The sequence below is a fragment of the Aulostomus chinensis genome, chromosome 17, assembly GCF_037954235.1.
Source record: "Aulostomus chinensis isolate RoL2024-O1b breed Wild chromosome 17, RoL_Achi_v1.0, whole genome shotgun sequence".
Taxonomy (NCBI): domain Eukaryota; kingdom Metazoa; phylum Chordata; class Actinopteri; order Syngnathiformes; family Aulostomidae; genus Aulostomus; species Aulostomus chinensis.
In genome coordinates this window covers 25,867,354-25,880,285 of record NC_141336.1, presented here as the reverse complement: position 1 = coordinate 25,880,285, position 12,932 = coordinate 25,867,354, and the positions used below count along the sequence as shown (strand labels likewise).

General features: G+C 47.1%; 3 protein-coding genes across 3 annotated transcripts in view; 1 reads left to right on the top strand and 2 right to left on the bottom strand.

Moving 5' to 3' along the window:
* The window catches only part of LOC147246936 (calpain-1 catalytic subunit-like), a 62,753-nt gene that overhangs the window by 44,650 nt on the left and 5,171 nt on the right, over positions 1-12,932 (top strand). Inside the window, exons 3-11 of the mRNA XM_086181754.1 lie at positions 8,981-9,234; positions 9,697-9,766; positions 9,838-9,956; positions 10,257-10,390; positions 10,468-10,642; positions 11,182-11,256; positions 11,716-11,801; positions 12,129-12,203; positions 12,409-12,569. Coding sequence (XP_086037880.1) covers positions 8,998-9,234; positions 9,697-9,766; positions 9,838-9,956; positions 10,257-10,390; positions 10,468-10,642; positions 11,182-11,256; positions 11,716-11,801; positions 12,129-12,203; positions 12,409-12,569 — 1,132 coding nt within the window. The 5' untranslated portion in view covers positions 8,981-8,997. The remainder of the gene's footprint in view (positions 1-8,980; positions 9,235-9,696; positions 9,767-9,837; positions 9,957-10,256; positions 10,391-10,467; positions 10,643-11,181; positions 11,257-11,715; positions 11,802-12,128; positions 12,204-12,408; positions 12,570-12,932) is intronic.
* cd93 (CD93 molecule) lies at positions 17-2,573 on the bottom strand. The gene has a single exon (XM_086181736.1). The coding sequence runs from the start codon at positions 2,443-2,445 to the stop codon at positions 766-768; it is 1,680 nt and encodes a 559-aa protein (XP_086037862.1). The 5' UTR covers positions 2,446-2,573; the 3' UTR covers positions 17-765.
* sntg2 (syntrophin, gamma 2) overlaps positions 7,160-12,932 on the bottom strand; it is a 192,237-nt gene continuing 186,464 nt past the window's right edge. Inside the window, exon 18 of the transcript XR_015109651.1 lies at positions 7,160-7,210. The gene's annotated coding sequence lies outside the window, so the exon portion shown is untranslated. The remainder of the gene's footprint in view (positions 7,211-12,932) is intronic.

The window sequence follows — 12,932 nt, the reverse complement described above, 5'->3', positions numbered from 1 at the left end:
TCTGCAATAGGAAAGACAAACTTAGTAGAAATGTAGAGGAAGAACACGGTCAGCTCTGTTTAATGTGACCAATACATCAAGTGGCCGTGTTATTGATACTTAGGATATGTGTTTGTAAAACTGTGATGATGATCTGATATGTAACTACTTGATATGCAGGCGTGTGTGTCTGTGTGTGTGTGTGTGTGTGTGTGTGTGTGTGTGTGTAAATATCCAGAACCAAGATGGAGAGATGCTGAGTTGTCAAGCAAAATTCATTTAGAATTTTAATTTAGTTTCAAAGCAGCTCTGTTTGACAACTGGTAGAATTCATGTCATGGCAGGAACCAATCAGCTCAGCAGAGAGGAACCACCGTCCATCATCACTTTGAGGACTGGAGGTCAGTCAGTCTGGAAAACTGCAAAAAGTTTGAATGCATCCTCAAGCATAGTCTCAAAAACCATCAGGTGCTACGATGAAACTGGGTCACCTGAGGACCTCCCCAGGAGAGGAAGACCAAGAGTCTCCTCTGCTGCTGAGGATGAGTTCATCCCAGTCACTTCCCCCGGTGACCATGTCCAAGTGTCCTTGAGCAAGATACTGAACCCCTAATTGCTCCTGATGGCCCTGCGACGGACTGGTGACCTGTCCAGGGTGAACCCCGCCTCTCACCCAATGTCAGCTGGGATAGGCGTAGACGTAGACGTAGAACCATAAATTACATAAATATGATGATAAATTATACACAATATAGACAACACATCAAGGCAGTCCCCTCCATCAGGTCATAGGTCATCAGTCAGGATGGACTCATACAGTTTTTCTAAGCGCGGGTCCAAGCCAGAGGACACCCAGCAATAGCCATCCGTCGAGGTCGTTTTCTTGGCTTCTTTCTTTGATTGGCTGCATCGGTAGATGGCGATTGCCAGAGTCACTGAGATCAGGATCAGCAGAGGAATGACTGAGCCGAGGACACAGATGATCATCCGGGCGCTGGCCGCGTTGGCCTGGCTCATCGTCATGGATACATTGCTCTGTGCATCACCCTGTGTGACATTGACCAGCTCTGGCAGTGGTGCGTCAGTGTGAGCGGACTCAGCTGTGGCTCTGAGCGAAGACTCGGTGAAGTTGTCATGCGATTCCTCATCGGCTACATCACTCCGTGATGTAGCAGTGGCATCTGGAGCGCACGTCGTTCCAGCGGTGTCCAGACGGAAGCCTGGCGGGCACGCGCACCAGAAGCTGCCGACGGTATTAATGCAGTTGAACTGACAGAGGTCACCGTCGCATTCATTAACGTCCACACACGTGAGTCTGTCCTCCGATAAAGCGAAGCCCTCCTGGCAGGAACAGGAAAAAGATCCAGCTGTGTTCAGGCAGCTGTGCTCACATCTGGGCCGAGTGCACTCGTCCACGTCACGGCACTGACCGTCCACCATTTCATAGCCAACGTTACACTCACACCTGTAACTGCCATGTGTGTTTAGGCATATGTGATCCTTACAGTGTGATTGACACTCATCGATGTCCGAGCAGTTGCGCTGATTTGCGGCCAGTTTGAATCCGTCGGGACACTTGCAGGAGAATCCTGACACGTCCCGGACACACTGGTGCTCACAGGTGGAGCACACGTCTGTCTCCCTGCAGGAAAATCCGTCCTCCTGTAGGTCGTAACCATCTTTACAGAAGCATCGAATCTTTTCCAAGTCCTGGTGACACAGTTGTTCACACCCACCATTGTTTACTGCACATTTTTCATTATCTGTCTGGCAAAAGGGACCTGGGACGGTCCAGCGGTGCTCGTTGTCCAACCCCATGCAGACGGAGAAGAGAGGCTGCTGGTCACCGCAAACAATCCTGGCGTACGTTCCCAGTGGTAGAGAGTCCATGTCACGCCTGAGTGGCTCCTCTGAGAATGGTGCGGTGTATGTGATGAGTCCACGTCCCCGCTTAGACAGAGCTTTGCACATTCCTTTAAAAAAAAACTTACACGCATAAAAAGTTTTGGTCTTACATGGTCCAGTGGTCCATTTCAGGGGATTCGAACCTGAGGAATTGTAATCAACGCTCACACATCGCTCAGTGCAAGTTTCCGCAGGCTCCTTGGCCCAGTTGGAGTAGTGGGAGTCCCTCTCCCCAGATGTCCACTTGAAGCCCCTGAGAGCCCTGTTGGCTAACACACAGTCACCCCGGTGCAGCTTTAACCCAATCCAGATTGTGCTTCCTTTCTCCTGATGCTGTCCCTGCATCAGTGAGAGAAGTGAGCGCAGGACGTCCTCCTCGTCTCTGTTCCTCACTGTCATCAGATAACCTCCGTTGTGGTAGCAGTTGTGGCTGGCCTTCTCAAATTTCACCTTCTCCAAATGAAGAGTAAAGCAGGCATTGGACGTGCACAATGTTTCATGTTCAGCTCCAGAAAATCCCTTCAGACTGTTGCCGAGCAGAATTAGCAAGAGCAGCAACATGTTTGCCAGCTAAAGGTACCGGGAGTCTCGAAGGGTTTAGAGGAAAATTTGACCAACCTGCTTGTTGCCAACAAACAAGTGATGTGGCTCTGAAGCCAACACCCATGCTTCTGCATCCTGTTTTGAACACAAACTGAAGGCGGAAATAATGCTCAGGAGCAGTTATGGCGTCTTTGCTACTCCTCAACTGACGAGTTCCGTTTGGAAACAGAAAACAATGGTGAGCTCGGCGGTGTTTTGACTGCTTGTCCAGATGTCTCCGGCCCTGAATGGACCGAGGCATTTTAACGGCCTCCCTCAATTGTGGTGAGACACAATACTCCAACATGCAGAGGTCAGAGTCTCAGAGACACTGTGACATAACTGATGGTCTCTCTGGATGGGCACACAATGGCTGTGACCTTTAACACGCCGCTACTGCACAACCCGCAGACGAGTTTCTCTCATGACAAACAATCACGTTTCCTGAATCTGAAACTTCCAACTTGCAAACTGTTCAATCCCTGATGCAGTTAATGAGACAACAACGATGACCCCCACTTGTCCCCCAGTACAGATGATTAGCAGCATTACATTAGCGACGACAGTACCCTGGTGTTTGCGGGTCTCTAAGCAGCCTCTTACCTTGGGCTGTGTGTTTCAGCCCGACTGCTAACATCAGTGAATCAAGACGTTTCCTGAGTTTGTGTGAACACATTCAGTTCTGACTACAATCACAGGAAGCTGAGTGAGACGCCGCCACCCTCTCAGCCAGGTCGCACTCCACTAAATCATACAGCACAGTTTTTGCTGGGGGGGTACATGAACAGGAAGGCATAGAAAGTGCTTTGTCTGGATTATAATGACTTTCAGTGTTTGTAAACAGAGGTTTCTGGACTGTAAGCTGTCAGACTCCATTAGCTTTGAGCTAACGGTGTGTGGCTGGATCTTTCTACACTCCGGAGTCTCAAAGCAGTGATGAAGGTGGGACATAAGAACATCTTTGTGATCTTGCACAAACTTGTTGGAAGTCTGGACGCTAATGATACCCTGAAGATCTCCTGAGAAATACTGTGCTTGCTGACAGACATGGAGCGAACAAGAAAAAAAACACAACCATGTCGGCGTTGAACAGCGGTAGATTCGTGTCTGTCACTGCCCTGGGGGTTTACATGTGTTGCATGATTACAGCTCTTCCCTGGCTCAGGTACTGCGTTTGATTGATGGCTCCTTGAGGTGGGCATGCCTGTACCTGTCAGGCTACTTTCTGCCGTGACTGATCTCACTCTAGGCCAGCGTTTCTCAAAGTGTGGGGCGTCCCAGGGGGGGCGCGATTCACCCTACGTACAAACATTATTTCCCCCCTCACCTTTCGCTTTGTTTATGGTTCCACCGCAAAAAAAAACATTAGTTCCCCCCCTCCCCTTTTCCCTCCGGTGAGTCCTGGACTAACACTCACCGGAGGGAAAAGGGGAGGGGGGAACTAATGTTTGGACCTCGGAATTTTTTCGCGGTGGAACCAAAGCGCGCTTTAAACCTCTGTCATAGCAACTGTTGTCAGGTCTGTTTTTAAAATGGAGAGATATTTGACAGGGATGAAACACATTTTATTTCCTTTTTTCTAGTTCTGAAAAACTAAAGGAATGTTTGTAATTTTTAATAGGTCAATAAAGTTAAACATGGCCTATTTTGTCAAAAAAATTGGCGTGGGGGGAATGACAGAAAAAGTTTGAGAACCACTGCTCCAGGCCTACTGAGGAAATATGGGATCAAGCTGTTGTACCTTCGTGCCTAAAAGGACTGTGCGTTGTTTGATTGTTGATCGTTTCATGTATGACACTATCACACGTGTTGAACATGCCTTTTGCCGGTGGTTGTTGATGCCAGTGTGAGGCAGCAGTCATGAGCCAGAGGTGAGCGGCGCTCGCCTCACTACAGGTACTTTTGATTTAAGCGACAGGATAACATTCAGCATTTAAATTGAAAACAGGACACGTGTACTTGACGGACCCGTATCATGATCGATTACGCACCAAAATCCCAAGAATGCTGTTTTATTTTTAGATTAATTGACTCCTTTAAGATTATTTTGAAAAGTTCATGTATGCGGCCTTGAGAGTTGAACTGGTTTTGATACTTGTACTAATAATATTGTCCCTCTTTAGTTTATATTTCAGTCAGACCAAGAAGATAGAAATCTATTGTTCTAGTCCCGATACTTGGAGTAAATTATCAGACATTGGTTTGCAGTATCAGCACAGAGCCTGAGTGTGTTTTCAGTACATCATCCAGATCGTACCTCTAGTGTTTGTTTAAGGGCAGGATGCATCAGCAACAATCACAGGAAATAGAAACACTCTCTAATCTCCTCCACGATCTGAAAGAGCACACACACACACACACACACACACACACACACACACACACACACACACACACACACTTATCATGTCATTATAGAACTCACTCCTGACTATTAGGGACAACAGTCAACAGTTTGGATCCTCTTCTGAGCCCAACTGTCATTTATGTGTAACGTGTCAAACTGTCGTTGCAGAGAATTTTGGCTGTAAATTCTTCAGTGTCGTATTTTGTATTTTATTTTTTTAGGAAGTGAGCATGGCAGGTATGAGGTATGTTTGTAGAGGGAGAGAGAGCAGGAGAGCAGGACAGAGACAAAGACAGAGAATGGAGGAAGACAGAGAGACAGAAGGAAAGAGAGGGACAGAGATAAAGAGAGAGAGAAAGGAGGAGAGACTGATGGACAGACAAAGACAGAGAATGGAGGAAGACAGAGAGACAGAAGGAGAGAGAGGGACAGAGATAAAGAGAGAGAGAAAGGAGGAGAGACTGATGGACAGAGACAAAGACAGAGAATGGAGGAAGACAGAGAGACAGAAGGAAAGAGAGGGACAGAGATAAAGAGAGAGAGAAAGGAGGAGAGACTGATGGACAGACGGGGACGTGAGCAGGTGGAGCTACGGGTGGCAGCTGGAGCGTCTTCAGGTCTGGAGCCTCCTCCAGCAGCACCAGGATCTGGGATGAGGGGAGAGGAAGAGGAGTTAGTAACACGTCTGAGGACAGGAGGAGGAGAGAGAAGCCCAGTGCATCATGGGAGATCCCAGCAGTCTGAGCCTATAGCAGCAGATCTAAGGGCCAGCCTAAGCAGTCCTGACCAGTGTTGGGGACATTACTTTGAAAAAGTAATTAGTTACAGTTACTTGTTACTTCTCCCAAAAAGTAACTGAGTTAGTCCACTATGAAAGTAACTAGTTACCAGAGAAAGTAACTATTGCGTTACTCTTTTTTTCTTTTAAGTTTAAAATGTCAAAGAATTTGGAGGGGTTTTTTTTTGGGGGGGGGGGTGCCTATGAGGGCTCTGAAGGAGTCTGAATCACCTGCTGACAACGGCAGCCTGTTTTCAACATAAAGGCCTACCAGTTCGTTAAGTTCTGTCTGTGTCACAAGTTTTTGTGGAGCGGGGCAGAAAAATCCTGCTGTGGCTGCTGGGACGCGTGGCTCCTGTCCTTCTCTGTTAGCGGAGCTCACCTTCACAGCTCCTTCTAGCTGTCACCATCAGCGGTGTCAACGCAGTTTCTGGCCACTAGTTTAGTAGAAGAAGAGTCGGGCCGTCGAGAGGCGCTTCATTAAATTGGAGTTGCTGACATTGGACGTTGACGGCCTCTTCACTCTCGCTCTGGGACGACATAACGCCCACTCAATATGTACGTTTTGACCTTTAACCTCCACGAAGTTAAAGTAGTGCCTCTATTTCCATCTAGAAAACACTGTCTTTCTCAAGCGTTTGGCTCAATGTGAAATCTTTACTCTATCTTAACCAATCATCATTGGGCGGTTATCTCGCCCCTCCCCTCTCCCGAGAAAAAAACAACAACAACACGCATTTGCGGCTCCTGTGTCTGTGTGAGCCGAGCCGATGGCAGATTCAATGAGTCGCTTCAGTAACGCGGAGTAACGACGTGTTGGTCACGGGAACGGCGTTGTAACGATAGACAAAGTAATTAGGTAGAGTACCCGTTACAAAAAAAAAAAAGTAACGCCGTTTATTTTAACGCCGTTATTCCCATCATTGGTCCTGACTATAAGCCTGATCAACAAAGAAGGTCTTAAGTCTGCTCTTAAACCTAGAGAGGGGGTCTGGGTCCTGGACTGAAACTGGGAGACGGTTCCACAGGAGGGGGGCCTGATAGCTGAAGGCTCTGGTTCCATTCTGCTGTTAGAACTCTAGGAACCAGCAGGAACCCTGCATCCTGGGAGTGAAGGGTTCTAGCTGGATCATAGGGGACTAGGAGCTCTGTCAGGGATGAAGGAGCCTGATTGTTGAGGACTTTGATGGTAGAAGGAGAATTTTAAATTCTGTTCTGAATCTGACAGGGAGCCATGCAGAGAAGCAGTCCAGGAGAGACATGGTCTCTGCTACCAGTTCTAGTGAGGGGGGCAGCAGCGTTCTGGACCAGCTGGAGAGTCTTTAGGGACTTATTAGTCCAGCCTGGTAGGAGGGAGGTGCAGTGATCCAGCCTGGAAGTAACAGAAGCAGGGACTAGTTTTTCCTGCATCTTCTTGAGCCAGGATGTGTCTGATCTTAGCAGACACGTAGCTGGAACTACTTTCCTGACTGGGCGCAGTGATTTGACGCAGCACCTCCAAAGCTCCATTGGAACTTGGGTCAACAGAACCAAAGGTTTGTGGAGGACTAGAAGAGCGACTGCTGCTACTGATGATGAGGAGGAGGAGGATTCCTGCTGGACACACCAGCATCCTGGACCTGAGCTTGCTGATGCTAACACTTCCCACCCACTACCAGCCACTGGGCTAAGCTAACTAGCCAGGACCTGAGCTAGCTGAAGGAGCTTAAGAGTAGATTAAAGGGTAAAATAAATATGAGGCTTTCAAGTTGGTATAGCAAATATTGACTTGTCGTATTGTCTAAATATGATTGACCTTGTTGCAGCTTGCAGAGCTGAGCAGGCGTTCAAACATCAGTTAATCAAGTGTTGCACTCCGTTAATGATTAGACAGACAGACAGGTGAAAGATTGTTGCGATGTGATCTAAGGAGTGAATTTTGCAGTAGTTTTGCAATACTTGGTGCCACCCCCAGGCTTCCACAGAGTCTGGAGGTCAATTCCAGGGAACAAAACGAGCCCAGAGGCGTTGTCAGGCTGGCTATAAATGTCAGCGTGAGTCTCCGCGCTCTCACCTGCTGCTGCAGCTTCATTCGCTACTGCACCACATCTCTCACCTGCTGCTCAGGTAAGAACCATGAAAGCAGAGAAGGCTTTAGATTGACTCAGTTCAGGGTCCAAAGATTCTACGGTTAACAAGAACAGACACAATTATGCTCTCTCGCTGTACTCAGACATCTGTACGATTTACATATCTATATATCTATATATATATAGATATATAGATATATAGATGGATACATGGATAGATAGATAGATGGATAGATAGATGATAGATAGATAGATGGATAGATAGACAGATAGATGGATAGATAGATAGATAGATGGATGGATGGATAGCTAGATAGATAGATGGATGGATGGATAGATAGATAGATAGATAGATAGATAGATGATAGATAGATAGATGATAGATAGATAGATAGATAGATGATAGATAGATAGATAGATAGATAGATAGATAGATGGATGCTTTTAAATAAGATAAATGTGTATAACCAGGCTTTTTCCCAGTGTAAGCATTTATTGTTGATCCACAGAATCAACATAAGAAGGCACAAGTAATCAATAAATGATCAAATTCATGAAAATAAATAACATGTAGATGAACAGAATGGCAAAAGGAGATGAAATGTGCAATGAATCTGCTTCAAAAGGAAATCTGTTGGAGTTGAAGATGTTCGTTTGACAGCAGACAAGTGGAACTTTCATGCCGACTCACTGATACGGAAGCTTCCTGACAGTTTTGGACTCCAATAAACAAAATGAGTGAGAAAAGAAAAATTGAATGAAAAAAAATGAACACCACAAAAATAAAAACAGGATTCAAATATAAATGTCATTCATGGATGCATGAAAAGAAAAAACTCCAAGGGTTGAATACAGCAGGGTAATAAATGCGACACGGTGAAATTGTTTCAGTTGATCTGTTAATGATTAGAGAGATAAAAATCAGAAGCTGTTCAAGTGACCCACAAACGCTGTGTCTGTAGTTACATGAGGTCACTGGCTGATGCAGGAGCCAACGAGGATCGGCGGTGAAAATGGATGGACGGATGGAGTCACCTTTTTTGATGTAGTAGCATTTTTTCGTTATATTACTGACATGAAGTACAGAGGTTGAAGAGTTTGATTCGTCGTCGCCTGTTGATATTTTTTCACTTCGACCAGGGCGGATGTGCATGTGTTAGATGACTTTTCTGGTTCTTCTGGTTTGTGGTGTCACGTCGGTTCACCTTTCCACAGCAAGTTCGGTTTCATTGTTCTTGTAGAGTTCTGACCCTTAAAGACACAGCAGCCCCCAGCAGGAGGAAGTCCTGATCTCACGGTTGTTCTGCATCTCCTCCACAGAACCGGTCGACGCCGCCATGCCTCCTCCTGGTGTGTGTCTGAACATCATGGAAGCTCGTAAAAAACAGGAGGGGTACGGGACCCTCGCCAACCCCGAGAGGTTCATGAACCAAGACCTCCAGGACCTGAAACAGTACTGCAGGATCAGAGGAGTCCGGTTCATAGACAGCGTCTTCCCCCCTGACAGGATGTCCATCGGCGAAGGGATACTGAATGCTTCTGACCTGGCCCGAGTGGTGTGGCTGAGACCAGCAGTGAGTGACTAGAGAGGGGGAAACTGTCCCACCGAGTGCTGAGGGCCAATGAATGAATGAATGAATCAAACTGATGAATCTTTCCAACTTTAACGTTACGAACTGCAGGAAAGAAGCTGATGGGTCCAACCAGCAGCCAGACGCGCTCCAGCGCTCATGCTACAGTTATAATGCACAGACAACATTCATCCTCCCACATCCGTCCTCTCCTCTGGAGCCAACGAGCTGTCACTCAGATCATGGCTGACCAATGGAGACGGCTCCTATTAGTTTAGGTCCCGCCCACAAGATTCACCAGAACAACCTGCAAACTTTTAGTTTTCTGACACATGGACCAGTTTTCTGTGCAAAGAACATAACAAATTTGTTTGGGCCTGTTTGGTTTGATGGTGTAACAAAGACAGAAACACAGCGACTCCATCCTTTAAATGTCACTCACTGACGATGTTTTCTGGGTTTCAGAAAATTTCTTCAAATCCCTCCTTCATCCTTGATGGCTTTTCCAGGTTTGATTTCGGTCAAGGACGACTTGGTAGGGAACGTGCTCCTTCGTAATACTTTGACATTGTGTGTCTGGTGAACAGTGAACGGGTTTCTCTTCAGGGAACTGCTGGTTTCTGGCATCAATCGGAGCGCTGACGTTCCAGAGTAGTGTCTTCAAGCAAGTTGTTCCTTTTGAGCAAACATTTGCTGAAGACTACTGCGGGATGTTCCACTTCAGGGTGAATACCTACATAAGCACTTTAATTACTACAGGTGAGGCTCAGTGACGCTGATTGGCTGGACGTGATGTGGTATGACGCTGTGACTGGATGATAAAATCTCGCCAGCGACAGCATCACTCCACGCTCTTCAGCTCAGTGGCTGATAAGCGTAGGGTTCAGTCTACACCTTCTTACAGTCAGAGAAAATAGAATGAAAATGATTGTACAGTTATTTTATAAATGATCGGAGAAAAAGTAAAAAAAGTAAAAGCTTTGTTTTAAATTATGAATAAAAACCTTTTATTGTGTGTCTAGTAGTTCTGGAGATTTGGAACCTGGGTGGATGTTGTCATTGACGACAAGCTCCCAACCATCGATGGGAGACTCATCTTTGTTGTGTCCAAAGACCCAAATGAGTTCTGGCCTGCTTTACTGGAGAAAGCTTACGCCAAGTGAGAAACACTGACATCTCACTGAGGAAAACGTGCTTTCCTTTGCATGCGACTCTCATCTCATCCTCTTGTTTCAGGGTATGTGGTTCCTACACGGACATGGCAGCTGGAACTCCTGCGGAGGCCATGGTGGACTTCACCGGGGGGGTTCACATGGCCATCCAGCTGTCAGAGCCCCCCTCAAACCTGTGGGAGCTGTTTTGCAGAGCTGGAAAGTCACAGGCACTGATGAGCTGTGGGACAGCTCAGGGGGTGAGTGCTCCCGTCCACACCGAGCCAGCACCGCTCCTCAGAGGTGTCCTGGGACAGCCCAGGCTCTACAACAACAGGCCTGACACAAAAACTCCTGTTCAACAGCTACAATCGTACTGCTACTGTACTGCTACTGTATTACAACTGTATTACTACTGTACTACTACTTTACCTTCCAAAAGACCAATAGCCCTTTAGTTGTCATAGAGAAGAGGCACCACCCACCACCACAGCTCCATTTAATTCCTCCACTGACGCCCCAGCAGGAACCCAGCGACCAGCCAGCAGACAAGTTATGACCATGAAATATTTGTTTTAGCGCAAAAAGAGAACAGAAACAGAAACGTGTGTGGAACAGGACTGTGACTAACCTCAGGAACTACCCGCCTTGTAAGGAGCTACTTCCCATGATGTTGTTGCTGCTGGCTAACGTCAGCTAACGCTTGTCACTGATGTTAGGGTATATCCTCTCAGTCTGCTGAGTGCTCTTCATATGTGATCACCTAAATGCTTTCTTCTTGGATGTGTTCGGCTCGTAGGAGACCTCCGCCAACATCGTGCTGCCGAACGGGCTGGTCCAGGGTCATGCCTACACTGTGACCGGTGTCAAAGAGGTGAAGAGCTAAACGCTGCGTTTGCCAGGTTGATCCTGTTTGTAAAGCTCTGCATCTGCAGGCCAGATGGAGACGTCTATGTCCGCCTGGGTTCTATGTTCCCAAGTGTTCCAGCTGCAATGACAGACTGTCCCATGTTTGAGGGAGAACGCTGTGACTGGGAACTGGAGTGGCCGCAACCGTCGGCGTCAGAGTCATTCTTACCGCTGACGGGCTCAGATTATTATCATCAGCGTTTGGCTACAAGTGGGAACGTTGGGCCTTTAAGTGAACACGCCAACTGTTTGAAGATGTGGTCAGTGTCCATAAGACCAGCAGCTCAAGACCCGTGTCCCCTCCAGACCTCCACAGAGGTCCATTGCCATGTCTCTATCTGTGCATGTGGACCTGAATAGATTTGGCGTGTTCCTTTGAACATGTCTGTTCAAAAGTCTGATGAGACTTTCTGCTGGTGTTCAGGTGATGAGCAGAGGGCAGCTGGTGAGGCTGGTGCGCCTGTGGAACCCCTGGGGTCAAGGAGAGTGGAAAGGAGACTGGAGCGATCAGTAAGAGCACCTATTTATTATCCAGTATGTTCCGTCAACAGAACAACAGAGACTGATTTATTGTACATTTTGTTAGCGTGTTTACAGCTTCTTTTAAAGCTAGCAGGTCGCTAACAGCTTAACAGTTGGGGCATTTTTCAGATGGGTTACTCCACAATTATGTGTGGTACATTCGTGACTCAAACTGGTTTCACTGCAGTCTTGTGACTGTCTGCTTCTCCTCAGGCAGCCTGTAATCACACATAAACCCTCCTGCGTGTTTTATGTGACATGTTGGTGCAAAGATTGAGGTGCACGGTGTTACTTAAATGTCAAACTCTCCTGAAGGTCGCCTCTGTGGAAGACTGTCAGTGCTCAGGATCGAGACACCTGTCTGGCGGTGGAGGATGACGGGGAGTTCTGGTGAGAATACCAAAGATCAGATTCGTTGCATGTTCTAGAAGCAGGAGCAGGGTCTTTGAGACTGAAGCACAGTGAAGATGAGCTGAATTTTCCTCGTTATTCAGAAGCTCCTGAGTTAAATTGCACACGTGTTCCCACTGGAGGCCTTCACAGGTCCGAACATTCACACCCAGACCCGCTGAAATCTACTTCCTGCCCCCAACAGGATGACCTTGGAGGACTTATGTAAAGCCTACGCAGATATGGACATCTGCTCTGTGTGTCCCTACTTCCTGGATGGGAACCCTGCCAGTCACTGGAAGACTTCCTCGTATGAGGGCAGATGGGTCGCAGGCACCACTGCTGGGGGTTGCACCAATAATCGAGGTGACTCCAAGACATTCAACCGCACCACTTTTCTTTTGCAATAAAAGCAACAAAATCCTTCGATACGTTTGGAAGCTCGTTCGCAGTCGTCATATCAGCACAAGATAAAACTACACCTTTTGGGTGTAGTGGTCCACTTTACGGCAGAAGGGCACACATAAGCTAATCAGGTGTTAAGAGGCTATTAGCTAATTAAAAACTGACATTGAAGAAAGGCAAATATGTTAACCAGCTGTTTCTCTTCTGAATGCACTTCCTGGTTCTTTGTTCCAAGATCCGTGTTGGTGGTAACATGGAAGAAGTAGCAACACAACACATGAGCACATCCAGTGAGAGAGCTGACGTAGGCACAAAGTTCCTCTG

Excerpts from the sequence above, each read along its gene's own strand:
- cd93 (XM_086181736.1), bottom strand. The coding sequence starts at position 2,445 with ATGTTGCTGCTCTTGCTAATTCTGCTCGGCAACAGTCTGAAGGGATTT.